The sequence below is a fragment of the Carlito syrichta genome, unplaced genomic scaffold (assembly GCF_000164805.1).
Source record: "Carlito syrichta isolate Samal-C Ts95f unplaced genomic scaffold, Tarsius_syrichta-2.0.1 Scaffold315368, whole genome shotgun sequence".
NCBI lineage: Eukaryota > Metazoa > Chordata > Mammalia > Primates > Tarsiidae > Carlito > Carlito syrichta.
In genome coordinates, this window is record NW_007259464.1 from 206,754 (window position 1) to 222,461 (window position 15,708).

At 58.8% G+C, this 15,708-nt stretch overlaps 1 protein-coding gene across 8 annotated transcripts in view; it reads right to left on the reverse strand.

The window, feature by feature from the left end:
• ABLIM2 (actin binding LIM protein family member 2) overlaps nucleotides 1–15,708 on the reverse strand; it is a 135,589-nt gene that overhangs the window by 46,195 nt on the left and 73,686 nt on the right. For 3 of the 8 annotated variants that reach the window (XM_008072644.1, XM_021706236.1, XM_021706237.1), the window contains 4 exons: nucleotides 14,813–14,933; nucleotides 13,019–13,117; nucleotides 6,142–6,243; nucleotides 5,649–5,702 (listed from right to left, as the gene is read on the reverse strand). In XM_008072644.1, the coding sequence (XP_008070835.1) occupies nucleotides 5,649–5,702; nucleotides 6,142–6,243; nucleotides 13,019–13,117; nucleotides 14,813–14,933 (376 nt within the window). The remainder of the gene's footprint in view (nucleotides 1–5,648; nucleotides 5,703–6,141; nucleotides 6,244–13,018; nucleotides 13,118–14,812; nucleotides 14,934–15,708) is intronic. The other 5 variants (XM_021706239.1, XM_021706242.1, XM_021706241.1 and 2 more) reach the window with 2 other exon arrangements.

Here is a 15,708-nt window from a genome sequence, read left to right on the forward strand (position 1 = left end):
CTCCCTCCCTCCCTCCGCCAGTCACCTGTCCACCCTCCATCCATCCATCCACCTACCCACCGTTCACCATCCTTCCACCCATCCGTCCGTTGACCCACCTATCCATCCACCCTCCATCCACCTGTCTTGACATTCACTCATCTGATACACTCATTCACCCACCCAGCCATCCCTCTCTTCGTCCACTTTAGTCCATTCCTTTGCCCACGGATGTAGCCCTCACGTATCCTTCATCCACGCAGCCCATTATCCTTCTCTCCCTGTGCTGAGTGCCCGGGGTGCAGCCGGACTGCCTTAAGTACGGAGGATGCAGAAAAGCCTCAGACATGACCCTTGTCTTTCAAATGCCCACGGGTCAGCAGAGTGGAGGCAGACAGGTGTACAAGGAGGTTTCTATACATAGCAAGTGTTGATAGAGGCAGCAAGACAGCACAGAGGAACCCCCTGAGATCGCCCATGTGACAAGCACTTACTGAATACACAGTCATTAGATAGGCCTGTCTCATGATCTGCACAAGCGTTTGTTACCTGTGTTAACAGATACTGGTAGATGTTATAAGTCTCACTTACAGATGAGGAGCCTGAGGTCCAGGGTCTCAGGTCATACAGCTGGAAATGTGAACCTGTGTGTCTGAAACCTGAGCTGGAGTCACTGTGTTCCCCGAGAGATGTGTCAACTGTGAGACTCAGGGTGTATCATCACTGAGTGTGCTCACTGTCACTTGTGTACACATCTATGTTCCTGCAGAGCAGCTGACAGGAGACTCTTCGAGGGCAAGGCTGTGCCTGACATGCCTCTGTTCCTGCTCTGGTGCCTGATGGGTGACTGACACACAGTAGGTGTGCTGAGGAAGGGAGCGGGATAGACACAGCATCTCCACGGGAGGGCTCCTGGCTCCCTTTGTGCTGGCCACAATATGCCGACAGCTCTGACCTCCACGAGTCTCTCGCTGGCATCCAGGGGCCAGCAGGGCTGTGAAGGTCACTCTACCTCTGTTCTGGTGCCAGCCACCGGGTGGGCTCAACCGTGGTCCTTGCTGGAATCTCTGCCTCCATGCAGAAACACTCCTGCAAATGGCTGTAAACACCTGAGGTGAGTCCAGGGCTCCGGCACCAGGACCCAGGGCTGGCACCCAGCAGGTACGCCCTGACAGGGGAAGGCGCTTGCAGGGGCGAGGGAGACGCTCAGGGGCTCTACTCCTTGGCCATAGAAAGACGGCCCCTCCTCTCCTAAGACCCAGCCAGAACATGTGGGGTTGGTCCTCTCCTTTTTCCTCCAGACTTGACCTCTAAGGAGCAGACCCATCTGCATTTTTTTCTTTCTTTTCCCAGAGTGATACCTATCTTGACAACTCAAGATGAATTGGAATTACATTCAGAGGGAGAGGGAGAGAAAACACACGTGCATGCATGTGTGTGAGCATGTTTGTAAAAGTGTGTGAACATGTATGAGTGTGCATGCCTCCGTACATGTCTGTGAGCACATATGTATAAGCATGTGCGAGCACATGGGTGCATGAATGTGAATGTGCATGTGTGTGCATGTGTGTGTGATTGCATGTGTGTAGGGTGTGAGTGTGTGCAAGTGTGTGTGAGAGGTGTGTGAGCGTGTGAGCATGTGTGTGAGAGGTGTGTGTGTGAGTGCGTGAGAGCATGTGCGTATGTGCACGAGTGTGTGGACATGCCTGGAGCACGGGCACAGGACACTGGAGACCTTGCTTGGCCTCTCACCCACTGTCTGGCTGTGGCGAGTCTACTGCAATCTCAGCTCCACGGGGTCAGAGGCCGGGCAGGGTCTGCCATGTATCCCTGGCACCGGGAGTGCTTGAAAGATATTCCTTGGGTAAATGAGTGAATGCCACTAAGCCCTCCACTCTTGCCTCCTCACCTCTTGAGTTGAAACAATGTCTGCTCCCTGGACTACGGGAGGACTGAAATGATGGGGGGGAGGCTGGTGCCGCAGCCCCGTCAGCGCCCCTGCCTCCTCCCTGCCCCCCCGCACCTTTCCAAGACCGACTCTCTCTCTGGACTCTCTACAGAGCTCAGTGCACCCTGCCTCTGGAAGGTCCCCCTGGGCCCTGGGATGCACCTGTCCCGAGGCGTCCCCTTAAGAAAGGCTGACGTCCTCTCCCTAGAGTCAGGACGCCTTGGCTGGGAGCCTCCCAGAAGTGGGGGTCTCAGGATACAGAGACCCCTGGCTTCCCTTTCTCCCAAGCCACCAGCCTCCAAAGCAGCGAGACTCCAGCCCACTGGAAACGACCCCCAGAGACTTGAAACAAAAAGCAATTACTTTCTGCTTTAAAGCAGGGACCAAAGAAATAGAGAATACTAGCCCCATGGTGGCAATTCTGGTTTGAGTGGGTGACCAGGCAGGAGTGAGCCCCCTCTCCCGGCCTGCCGAGTAGCTGAAGGAGTGGAGTGAGGAGACAGACTGTCTCCGGCCTCCCGGGCTGAAGCTTCCCCCTCATGGTGCCATCTATGGCTCACACGTGTTCAGAAATGAACAGCACAGCACACTGGGTGAAATTTAAGTACCATCCCTGCATCTGGAGAGCCGATCTTCCTGGGAAACTTGGGGGGAGGCCATCTTTTCTTTGTGGATTCATTTAAAACAGCCTCCCTGAGGGATCTCCTGAGACGTCATTGAGATGAACCATGTCTTCTCCCTGAAACCTCCGCAAAGCCCTGGAAGCAACATGGCCCTGACTCCACGTTCCAGGGAGGAGCCGGACTCCAAGAAAGAAAGCACTTGTTCCCAGTGGCGCAGCCAGCAGTGGAGGGATGGGGGCGTGCACCATGTCTGCCTCCTGGGACCCCTGCAGGTCCCAGGATGAAGTCACTTTGGGTCACACCCAAACCAACCAGGGCCGGGGAGGCACGAAAGAGAGAGCCCCTGCCTGCTCGCCCGAGATACAGACTGTCTCAAGGACTTTCTAACACAGCCCGCAAGAAAGTCTTTCCTTAGGACTGCAGCTACTCAGACAAGATGCTCTCGAAAGAGCACCTGGGCCGGGTGCAGGGGGCTGATGCCTGTAATCCCAGCACTTGGGGAGGCTGAGGTAGGAGGATTGCTAAGGTCAGCAGTTGAAGGCCAGTCTGGATGACGTAGCAAGGGGCCCTGTCTCTGTTTAATTTAAACATTAACAAAACATCTGCTCGGTCATGGCGCCTCCACTGAGGCACTGATGCCAACTTGGGCCTCGAGCCTCGGAACCGGCAACCTGTTTCTAGGCAGCCCGAGTGAGCCTCGCCTTTTGCCAGTACGAGCCCTCCTCCTGCTGTTCTTTGGATGCACATGCGGCCTGCCATCACTGTACATCTCAGATTACAATCCTCTGTTTTTGTTTTTTGTTTTTGAGTTGGAGTCTCACTCCGTTGCCCAGATTGGAGTGCAGTGGCCACTCTCAGCCACCGCAGCCTCGACCTGCTGGGCTCCGGCGATCCTTCCGCCTCAGCCTTCCAAGTAGTGGGAACTACAGGTGCGCTCTACCACGCCCAGCTAATTTTTGATTTATTGTGAGATGAGGTCTTGCCAAGTTGCCCAGGTGGGTCTCGAACCCGTGGGCTCAGTCAATCCACTCATCTCAGCCTCCCAAAGTGCTAGGATTACAGGCTGAGCAACGGAGCCCAGCCACAATCCTTTTTTCTAATAATTCCAAATAAATTCAACATATTTGGAGATGCTTTTCTCTAATGCTTTTTAGGCTGCACCCCTAAAAGTAACTTGTTGAGTACTGAGAGTGACGCTGGATGGCATTTGAAAACACCGAGATGCCACACCTGCATCTCAGCTGTTCAACTTCCTGAACTTTTAGTCCTTGAACAGCCAGCAGGTTGGGGGATGGGAGGACCACTTGAGCTGTCTCCTCCCAGTACAAGTGGTCCTGCTTCGTGTCTGTTCTTGACTGTCATTTGTTTGTCTGTCTGCCTATCATCCCTGTCTGTCTGTCTCTCTCTCTCTCTCTAGTCTATCTATCCAGCATCTCTATTTGTCATCTATCTATCTATCTGTCATCTATCATTTATTTTTGTAGAGACGAGGTCTCACTATGTTGACCAGGCTGGTCTCGAACTCCTGGACTCAAGCCACCTGCCTGCCCTGGCCTCCCAAGGTGCTGAGATGACGGGCGGGAGCCGCCGTGCCCGGCCCGTTCTTGGCCATCCAGGGAGGTGCTGTCTCCTTGCCTTTCTCGTTTTCCCCTTCCTTTGGATTCTCCCCTATTGCCTTTTGTTTCCTTTCTTTTCCTTTATGAAAAAACTGATCAACAACAGCCGCAGAGAGTGGAACAAGTGCAAGTGCAAGAGCATCCTGTGGGCCCTGCCCGTGGTCATGTGGGAGCCCCAGGGTTAGGGGCGGGGGTCAGCTTGTGGAGGTCAGCGTGGCCGGTGCCTGCCACCTCCCCACTCTGGTCTCAGCCTTCTCGTCTGGGATACCACCGGCCTCAGAGCCTCTCGGATCCCTCCTGGAGAGTCATACTCGAGGCTTTTCTGCTCGAAGGGTGATGGTGAACGTCACTCTTCTGGAGCCCCAGCAGACTTCTTTTTTTTTCCCCCTTCTTGGGAAAAGGAAAAAAAAAAATGCACAAAGCACAGTGCCTATTGCCCATGTGGAGAACATTTTAACAACGTTGTTTGCATGACCGGGCCACGGGTTTGCCAGCAAGCCGCTGAAGCCGCATTCTTAGTAAAGTTCCGCCTAAAAGTGTCCACCTCGCTGTCAATGTGGGATGTGACTGTTTTCTTTGGGTGCACCTGGACAAGAATGCTCAAGATGGAAATCCCTCTTCCCGTCTCCAGCGACTTGACAACAGTCCCCATCCTGGGCTCAGCACTTTACAGTTTAGAACATGTTCCCAGACCCATAAGTCCATGAAGTTCTCACAACCAGACTACGAACGGGACAGGGCAGAGGGAGCCCGGTCTGTTTTGCAGACGAGGAAACAGAGGCTCAGGCTGGTGAAGCGACCTGCCAGAAATCCCACGAGGAAACGGGGAGACGGGAGCTTCCGATTCCTGCTCCACGGTCCAAGCCACCTGCTCCCTGCACGCCTGGAGCGGAGGCGGGTGGGCAGAGGGGCGCAGAGGGCCGAGGGCCACCCTTGCTGCCAAACGTCCCCGGCCCCTGTTGGCTCATGCGAGAAATCTCTTTAACCAAAAGCAAGGCCGTGCATTCATTCTATCATCAGAAATTCTCGAAATGCAGGATCTAAGTTCTCATTCAGGAATACGTGACCAATTCTAGTCTATCCTGTTTTCCAAAGATCAGGCCCGGAGCAGATCATGGTTCCAGAAGCCTCTGCCCCTCCCCATCTTGGCTAAAGCGACCTGGCCGCTTCCCCAAAAGCAGCATCACTGAAGGCACCACCGCCAGGCTCTTGGCTACAAACCCCCGTCCCGAGCCGGGCTGACACGTATCAGCCTCGGGTTTGTGACACACGGAAACATCCTTCCTCAGAGGTATACTCCATCACAATTTATGAAAAGAGGCCTCTCTCTGGAGGCTGCTAGTGAATTTGCATTTCACATTCAGACTGCCGAGGGCCTCGGTGGTGCCTTCACATTGCTGGGAACACAAAAAAAGGATGCATTCAGAAGCACATGGTATTGGCAGGCATGCAGGCAACCCCGGCAGCGGAGTCCAACTGTACCATGCTGCTTGTAGATGGGGGGTTTCCTATAGATGTTATCTTTTACGCCAGTGTCTGAGAAAGAAGAGAGAAAAAAGGAGAGAATAGGAGAGTGAGCGGGCCTGCTGCGAGGCGTTCATTCTGCCGCGTTTTTGTAGGCCATGAGCATCGCCCAGAGGCAGAGTCACCAGGAGAATCCGACACCCAGAAAGCGACAGCCCTGGCCCTGCAGATGCCACGCCCATCTGAAGGGGACGGGGAGAGAGGCGGCGGGGTGGCAGCCAGCAAGAACCCGGGGCACCCCGGCTCGGACAGCCCTTTTCTCCACCCTTTCCCAAGAGGACACGCGCGTCTCCCCGGTGTCTGTGGGACTTCGGGAGAAACTCGGACACACGTCGGGCTGGGGATGCGTGAGCCCAGCGGGTGGTTTCCAGGGTCTCCGAGTTGGGGGGAGCGGCGGAGAGCCCACGTGGCGTGTGCCCCTGGGGGCAGCGCGGCGCGACCCGGAGCCTACCTGGGATGTGGAAGTGGCGAGGCGCCTGCTGGTAGGTGGAGGAGGCCGGCTTGCTGTCCGAGAGCACGGAGAGGCTGGGGGTGCTCCGGCCACTTTCACTGCCTCCAGGCGGAAGAGCAAAGACAGCAGATGAGCGGGGGACAGAAAAGAAAGTCGAACACTTCCAGCATCCGGGCGCGCCCGTGGCCAGGACCGGAGCGCGGCCCCCTTGGCCCTCCCGGACGGCGCTCGGCGACTTGCTCATCCAGCCTTGGTTCAAGGTCCCTGCGTCCAATGGCACAAGAGGGACCACGCCCAGGGCAGAAGGTGGCTGTCCTCGGGTCACCAGGGTGGGCCCGGGCTGCTTGCCTGAGTTCCGGTGTCCATGGGGCGCACGCCCGTCTCTACTCTGTGTCCTGGCTTATGTTTCTACTCTGTGTCCTGGATTAAGTCTCTACTCTGCGTCCTGGCTTACTCACCCATGCTAAGGCCTCCCTTCCGAGTTATCCTTGTATGTGAAGACACTGCTTTCCTTGAGATTCCTCAAGTTGGCTGCTCAGGAAAGGATTAAAGTGCTCAAAGGAATCACAATCATCCTTAAAGACCATCGAGGAAAACGTCACTAGCTCCCGGAAAATAAGGAAGTAACTGCATTCACCGGCTGCCTCGTTCCCAAATAAAGCTATTTTTTTTTTTTTTTTGAGTTGGAGTCTCACTCTGTCACCCAGGCTGGAGTGGAGTGGCTGCTCCCAGCCACCGCAGCCTCGACCTGCCGGGCTCTGGCGATCCTTCCGCCTCAGCCTTCCAAGGAGCCGGAACTACAGGTGTGCACCACCATGCCCGGCTAGTTTTTGATTTTATTGTAGAGACGAGGTCTTGCCAAGTTACCTGGGTGGGTCTCGAACCCGCGGGCTCAGGCCATCCACTCGCCTCGGCCTCCCAAAGTGCTGGGATGACAGGCTGAGCCACCGAGCCCGGCCAGCTATTTTTTAAGCCTGGAAAATTAACCGGAAAGTGTCCTCTGACCCTGCCCAATCCCTCACCGCTTCCCACACTGCAGTTTGCATTTTGTGAACAAGGCTGGATTAGCAAGTCGGATCTGGTGACGCCCCCGCCCCGCCGCCCCATGCCTGTTTGATAAATGACGCAACAGACAGACGCATGGTGGCACACTCTTCGGGGGGGGGCCTGGCTCATTGCATGAGACGCCCCCAGGGCTCCCGTCAGCCCAGGAGCGCCCACGGCACCAGGGAGCAGGGGGGTGGCCAGGGGGAGGCGCTCTCAGCTTGAGAACACCCTCTTTGCGCCGCAGGACCCAAAAGTGGCATCAGGAGGAAACAGCCTCCCAGTGGGCCCGGACGTGGGCAGGCCAGGGGCCGGGTGCTGGGCAGATGAGAGAAGCCCCACAGACGCCGGTCCCCAGGAAGTTGCTGCCGTGGGAGGGACCCAGGGACCCCACCCAGCAGCCCACGCCAGGCTGCTGCCACAAAGGGACCCACTGACACCCACGCCGAGCGATTTCTTCTGCCTGGGCATGGGTGCTGATTTCACTTGTCGAAGTTGATGGAATGGTTTTCCCTGAGCTGCCTCCCTCTGGAGCAGCATAGAACCTTCTGGAACGCCACTGGACTCTACTGGCTCCTGTACCCCTGGTGGTAGCAAGGGCCTGGCACGAGGGAACCTCAACCCATATGCAAGGAAGGGAAGCCGGGGATTCCTTCTAACCCCCAGAACTGTGCCCACAGGATGACACACAAAACACGGCTTTAAAAACGCATCTGCACGGACTCTGGATGGTGGAAGGTGGTTCACTCCAGGTGCCATTGCCGAGCCCAGCGTGCGATGGGCACGGCCTGTGACCCGGACTTCGCACAGCTTCGTTCTTTGTGGAATTTGTACCCCTGCACCTGCCACAGCTCCTGCCCAGGTGGCCAAGGATCCAACAAGCCCAGCATTCTTGCCCATCCCTGTTCTCAGCCCACCGTGCAGTATCCCATGAAGGTGCAAACGAGGTTCTGGGAACATGTGTGCACATCTGTCCATGGAGGGTCCACAGCTTTCGACAGATGCTGGAAGGAACCTGAGACCCCAGGAAGCCGGGGCACGAAGCAGCCGTGGTGTCCCCTCAGCCCGCCCCCAGGCCATCCTCTAACATCAGCCACCTAATTCTGCCATGCTGGCCCAGCCTGGAACACGACTGCCACGTCCGTGCCGCCCAGCCTCCTGGGCTTCCCACCGGTCCAGGCCCTTCCTGGGTCCAGGTTCAGGGTCTACCTCTCCTGCACAGCCTTCTGAGGCCACGGCCATGAAGACATCACCTCCACCCTCCCCCCACTCATGTGGCCTGTTCCTGCGTGGTTCATTGGATCTACATGTATGGCCAGCTCAGACCCTGCTGGGCCATGTGGAGCTTTTCTGAGTTATCACAGCCCTGCTGGGCGGGCGCCACCTCCTGCAGAGAGCACAGGCTGGCTGTGGGGCGAGGCTGGTGCACTACTATGCCCAGCTAGTTTTTGATTTATTGTAGAGACGAGGTCTTGCCAAGTTACCCGGGTGGGTCTCGAACCTGCGAGCTCAGGCAATCCACTCGCCTTGGCCTCCCAAAGTGCTGGGGTGACAGGCTGAGTCACCCAGCCCGGGCTTCTTTTTTCTTTTTTTGAGTTGGAGACTCACTTTTGTCGCCCAGGCTGGAGTGCAGTGGCATGCACGCTCACGGCCACCCCAGCATTGACCTGCTGGGCTCCGGTGATCCTTCTGCCTCAGCCTTCCAAGTAGCCAGAACTACAGGCGCGTGCTATGATGCCCAGCTAGATTTTTATTTATTGTAGAGACGAGGTCTCGCCAAGTTGCCCGGGCTGGTCTCGAACCCGTGGGCTCAGGCATTCCACTCGCCTCGGCCTCCCAAAGTGCTGGGATGACAGGCTGAGCCATCGAGCCTGGCCTTCTTTTTTCTTTTCTTTTCTTTTTTTTTTTTTTGAGTAGGAGTCTCATTCTGTCACCCAGGCTGGAGTGCAGTGGCACACTCACAGCCACCCCAGCGTCAACCTGCTGGGCTCTGGCGATCCCTCCCCCTCAGACTTCCAAGTAGTGGAACTCCAGGCACATGCCACCACGCCTGGCTGATTTTTTGATTTCTTGTAGAGACGAGGTCTCAACGAGTTGCCCAAGCTGGTCTCGAACCCCTGGGCTTAGGCAATCCTCTTGCCTCAGCCTCCCAAAGTGCTGGGATGACAGGCTTGAGCCAGCCTTCTTTTTGATTTAAACGAATGCTTCACTTAGAACAGCTTTAGGTAGCACGGAGCTCCTGCACCTCCCAGGTCAGCCTCCTCATGGACGCAATGGTGCCATCTCAACGCCACACTGGGTTCAGTCTTCACCTAACGTCCTCCTTCTGTTCCAGGATCCCACACGGCATTTGGTCATCATGACTCCTTGGGCTCCTCTTGGCTGTGACACTTGGCAGGCTTCCCGTGTTTTTGAAACCATGGCAGTTTTGAGAGGATGGGTCAGGGCTGTGTAGACTGTCCCTGGCCTGGGACTTGTCTGATACGCTTCTCCTGGTCAGACTGGGGTGACTGTGGGATCCTGGGGGGAGACCACGGGGGTGAGGCCGTGTCCCCCTCCGTCATGCCAAGGACACACAGTGCCAGCAGGTCTCACCCTGGGGAGCGGATGGTGGCCTCGCTGCCAGGGTCATTGGGAATCTCCTCTGCGGAGTTCCTCTTTCTCTTCCCCTCTATGAGGTTCTCTCCAGGAGGAAGTCGCCGTGCAGTCCACGTGTAACCACACACGGAGCGGGAGATACGCCCCCCTCCAGGATGGCACCTCCAAGCGATATCTAGAATTCTGCGGCCAGGCTTGTGACTCCTCCCAGTTGACTCAATTCCTTCATCGTTGTGTTTGCGCTGGTGTGGACCGATGGACCGGTGGATGCTTCTGCTACACGCTGGTTTACAATCCAGCCTTGTCCCAGCTGCTCCTGGTGTCCCCCAGGGGCTTGTTGGACCTTCTCCAGGTGATGTCACAGCAGAGCCAGCTTGCGGCCACATGCAGGGCCCGTCAGGAGGACACCCAAGATGTGTGCGGGCTCCCATGCTGGGCACCACCGCCCCGTTCTCAGTGGTCCGCCACAGTGTCCTGTGAGGTTGATGGCCCGGGGATGCGGCCGGTTTTGAAGCCGAGGGAATGCCACCCACAAGGGGAAGAGGTAGCTGCTGGGCCTGGGGCAGGCTGTGGAAGCCCTGACCTGGGTCTGCACCCGAGCCCCCTTGCGGTGTCCTTCTCAAGCCATGGGGTTCGGAACAGGTGCACGTGTCAGCAAACAGAGGCTGTCTGGCCTCGCGGCCTCAGGGGCACCTGCTGCCCCTGGCGTCCACACCTGCCTGTCCTTGCCGCCTGCTTCCTGACGGGGAAGGGGTCAGGAGACACACCGGGAGTGACATTCATACTCAAGCACAAAGGCCTGCGGCCAGTGCCTTTCCTGAGGGTGGGTCTTGGAGGGAGGGTGGCCTGGGCTGGAGATGCAGTGGGGAGGGGGCACGGAGGCAGGGGCCCTCTCAGAGTCTGGCTGGGTCCGGGTAAGCACAGGCAGGGTGGGGACACGCCTGGCCAGGGGGAGCCCCTCCCCCGTAGCACCATCAGGGGAAAATGTGCACTGAGCGGTGCCAGGGCTGTGTCAGGAGCCCAGGGAGCAACAGGAAAGGCTTCTCCAGGTAGCCTCCGGGCAGCCCCAGCATGGCCCACAGGCCAGATGCCCCTGAGCCCGTGGGCTGCCAAGGAGGCCGGACTCCCTCGGTGTGGCCCAGAGCTGGACTTAGGACCCATGGGTGGACGTGATCCGTGAACGGGGCCCCAGGGCAGAAGTCTGACTCTGGGTTCTGGCCAAAGATGCGGTGGGATCTCGGCAGGGATGTCTCTCCTGGCCTCAGGCTCCTTGGGGGTAAGTTCTGGAAAGAAGATGTCGGCCAGCCAGGGTAGCCAGCAGCGCGTGGGTGCTGGACTCCCCCAGCTCCCGCACCAGCAGGGAGGGCAGGGGGCTTCGCCTGGTTTCTGAATGGAGGGTGCTGGCGGCCAAAGCAGCCGAGCAGGAGGCAGGGTAGAGACGGGCATCAAAGGTGCTGGTTCCTCGCTCCCACCCAGGGCAGACTCCACGGGGACGACGCCTCCTGGCCCAGGAGATGCCCTCAGTCAGGCCCTGCACAGACGGGCTGGGAGCCTCATCTGGTGGGCAGGGTAGTGGGGGCCTTGCATCCTGGAAGAAAGGAGAGCCTGCCCGCCTGCCTCTAGCCTCTCTCCCTGGCTCTCTCTCAGGTGCTGAGGATGGGAGGCCTCTGCCCAGGGCGCCTGCCCTGGCTGGTCCTCGACCTGGCGTGGCAAGAATCAGAGGGCGGAGGCTCCGAAAGGGGCAGAGGAGAGAGTCGCCCGTGGCTGCGGGCCCTGTGGGGCGGGTGGAGTGAGCCTTGGGGTAGTGCCACGGCAGGTGGGAAGGACACTGTGTCCGGTTCTGACGCTTGAGCAAAGAGGAGGTGGCAGTTCCTCGGGTGACCTGCCAGGACATGCCCCCGTGGCCGGATTCACCTTGGTTCTGTGAGCATCCCGTCACCACAGGACTCTACCCTGGGGATACGTGCAGAGGCCCTGCGGCCACACTCCTGCCCCCAGGAGGTGACGTTCCAGGCTTTGCTCCTTCTCAAGGGAGTCAGCATGTCCCAAAGGGGCCACGTGCTCCAGGGACTGGCCCCCCAGGAGGTGGCGATGACCAGGGACTCTCTACTCAGTAGACCACAGGGCCCATGGGAGGCAACGGTGAGGATGCACACAAGAGAGACGGACGGGGCGTGAGGACTGCCAGCTGCAGGAGGGCCCAGCCGCCTGCCTCGCCATCCGGCTCCCTGTGGCACAGGAGGGTCTTCCGGAGATTTTACCGTGGGCAGCTGTGAGGATGGGGACTCCACACATCACTTGGGGAACCAGCCAGAGTACCCATGCGGCCCCCTCGAATGCTCTGAGTGTCTTTCTATGATGTATCAGTCAGCTGGGGCTGCATAACAAAATCCACAGACCAGAGGGCATTTTTTTCCCTTGCAGTCTGGAGGCTGGAGGTCTCAGATGGAGGTCCTGCAGGGTGTGGTTTCTCCAGAGGCTGCTCTACCTGGCTGTAGACAGGACTCCCCCTCCCATGGCCTCTCCTGCTCTGAGAGAGATATCTCTGACATCTCTTCTTCCTCTTGGAAGGACACTAGCCCTATTGGCGTCAGGTCCCACCTGGACGAGTTCCTTTAACCTGATGACCTCCTTAAAGGCCCTGTCTCCGGACACAGCTGTGTTGGGGGTTTGGGCCTCAACACTTGAGCAGGGGGCACACAGTTCAGTCCACAGCGTACACCGCAGCTTCCAGCTATAGGAACGGGGACCCTTGGACGGTGGGCGGGTCTGTGTCCTGGGAAGAGCCAGGAGTTGGATTCGTGTGAGTGTCAATCCCGCCCTGCCCAGGAGCTCTGGGCTGGTGGCGAGTCGCACCCTCTGTGTGGCGGTTTCTGCTTCTCAAGACACCACTAGTACCCCGTGCCCCCCACGGGGTGACGCAGGAACTCAAGATGGAGAGGGGGCGAAGGCTCTCCAGACAAAGGCCGAGGGTACGGGCTGCGGCCTGGTCCCCTTTCCTGCACCTCCAAGCCCAGCCCTCCACCTGCTCCCTGACATCCCAAGGGACCTGCGTCTTCCACCTGGGAACACTTACACACGGACACAAGGAGCCGGACGCACAGGACACACACAGCGGGCACAGGGCATGAGACAGAGGGCTCCGGGAAGCCATGCGGCGGACACGGGACAGCGAGCACACAGACGCGGGCGCCACGCCCGCCGAACACACCCGCCACGGCACTCCGCGCCTTACCTCGGAAGTAGGGGATGTAATGATGTCTGAACACGGAGGTAGGGCTTGGGTGTTGGGACAGGGAGAGGCAGCTACTGGTACCAACACTCACAGTACCAGCTACGGGGCAACAGAGAGCAAGTCATCAGCCTGGGATGGCCGGCCAAGAGCCACAGAACACCCCTCGTCCCCACGCTGCCGGGAGCCTTGGCGCTTCCTCGCTCGAGGAAGGCACGCCTTTTTGAGGCACCCAGGGGTCACCAGAGCTGCTGAGACCACCGCCTCCTGGGGCGGAGCGAGGAGGCCCGGCCTTGGTGGACAAGGCGGCAGCCCTGGGGCCGTGGGCGGGAGCCCCTGCCTGGGCCGCCGGGGCGAGGGCGCCCGAGCCAGGCCTGCTGCCCCATGCTGGGGTCTCCTTGGGTCAGGACCCAGCCGGAGAGCCACTGGCCGGAGGTCGGGGCGTGTCTGTCCGGCTTCGCTCAGCGGGTGCGAGCCCTGGCTCTCTGGGGCCACCCCAGGTTACGCAGAGGGGCGCTGGGGTAGCTCAATAAAGTCCGTGGTCCCCACTCACCAGCTCACCTGCTCGCTCATTCGTTTGCAAGCTCACTCTTTCATTCATTCGCTCACTCATTTGTTCACTTGTCCATTCACTCATTCACTGATTCACTCACTCTATCCGCTGGCTCATTCATTCGTCCGGTCATTCATGAACTCACTCATTCATGCGTTTCCTCACTCATCCACTTGTGCGTTCATTCACTCTCTCACGGGTGTGTTCACTCACTCGTTTAATCACTAGCTCATTCACTCATTCATTCACTCACACACTGCTCCCTCCCCCACTCAATCACTTCACCTATTTTTTCATTCACGCACTCATTCATTCACTCAGTTCATCACTCATTCATTCCTTCACTCATTCATTGAATCAGTCATTCACTTATTCGCTCACTCATTCATTCCCTCACACATTCACTCTCTCGTTCACTCATTCACATACTCATCCACTCGTTCACGCATTCTCTCACGTCCCCACGTTCTCGACGTTTATTGAGCAGAATGTATCAGGCACATTGCAAGGTGTCCGTGAAAACGACTTTGCAAATGAATGGGTTTTGATTTTTCCACAAGGGCTGCAAAAATAAGACGGGTGGGAAAATGGGGTCATGCAGCGGCTGGCCAAGAAGGAAGCAGCTCGGAAAAATCCCTCAAAAAGGCAGCAGCTGTGTGGAGCGTCCCCGTGTGCGGCTTTGACACGCCCAGGGGCCAACAGGGAGCAGCACACGACCAGGCACCAGGCAGGGCACGAGGTGACGGGGCGGACAGGCGGGCAGGGCCTGGACGGGGCCTCTCGCCAGCTTTCCCAGGAAGAACTTGCCCCTGGGGTCACCAGCGCAGCAGCAGGCGCAGTGTTAGTGGGTCTTCTGACTCCGTTTTTTGGCTGCTGGTTTTGCCTTCCCAGACCCACAGGAGCTCGGAGGGGCTGCCGTCTGGTCTCCTACTGCTTGTGTTAATCTTCCTTACGCCTCTTGCTACCCACACGTCAGCACGATTCTCAGGGCTCAGCGTGTGCTCACAGGGCGGCTGCTTTACCGACAGGTCACCAGCTGGCCCTGCAGGTCACCTCCCCGTGCAGACCCGGGGAGGGCCTTTTCCTTGGGCCGCTGAGCAGACGAGCTCTCGGCCACCCACCCGCGGACGTCCCAGCCCTTTCCTCTTGTTTCTAGTGTGCAAGAAACTGGCCACTTCACAACAGGAAAACCCAGGAGAAGGATGGCTTCGTGGGGGGGTCCCAGGAGCCGGGGGGCCAGGTACCTGGACGACTGTAGTGCTGGGGAGACCGTGAGGTGGGGGTGTAGCGCCCGAGGCTGACCGAGCCAGTGGAGCTGGGGCTGGAGGTCCGGCACTGCTTGTAGGACCGGTCATCCTGGTCCCCCTGGAGGGAAGACACCGCATATGAGCACCGGAGCCGAGAGCACGCCCGCCCGCCTCCCCGCAGCCTGCAGCCCCACTCCGCGTGGGCCCTGCTGACCCAGGCGACTGACTCAACACAGCCCCATGTGGGAATCCCTGCACCCACCAGGGCACGTCTGCAGGGCCGGGTAGGGCCTGGTCCGGGGCTGCCAAGTCCCTCGGCCTGAGCAGGGCTCCGCCCCTCCCCTCTGCACCCCGCAGACTGGGGCTCCATGGCAGTGGAAGTACCAGCCACACCTGCTCCTGGCGGGTCCCCTCCTGCCTGGCCCTCGTAGCACCCTGGGCTCCTTGGAACACAACTTGAGGACCACGGAGACGCCCCCAGTCCCAACAGGGGCCCCTCCTAGGGACACCAGGGGCGTTCAGGGCTGCAGGGGCACATTTGGAGGCGGGAAGGTTCCGGAAAGCCCCGTCGAGTCAGACCCAGAAGCACTGATGAGGCAGGCCTCACTCAAGCAGGAAGGAGCGGCTGTGCGGAGCGGGTGGCGGGTGGAGTGAGATGGCCTGGCATGGCAGCCAGGGGAGAGCAGGCTGCCTGACATGCCACAGCCGGCGTGCAGGCCTGGGGGGTGGCACAGCCCAGCTCAGCGCCCCGCTGTAGGGGAGACATGGCTGCTCTGCTCTGGGGCCGCACCACCATGAGCAGTGGAGTCCTGGTCTGGGCCCATGGCTCCCCCGGCCTGAGGCTGTGTGCCTTCCACCCCTGGGACCTGCTGCTCGAGCCTGCCTGGCGTCCC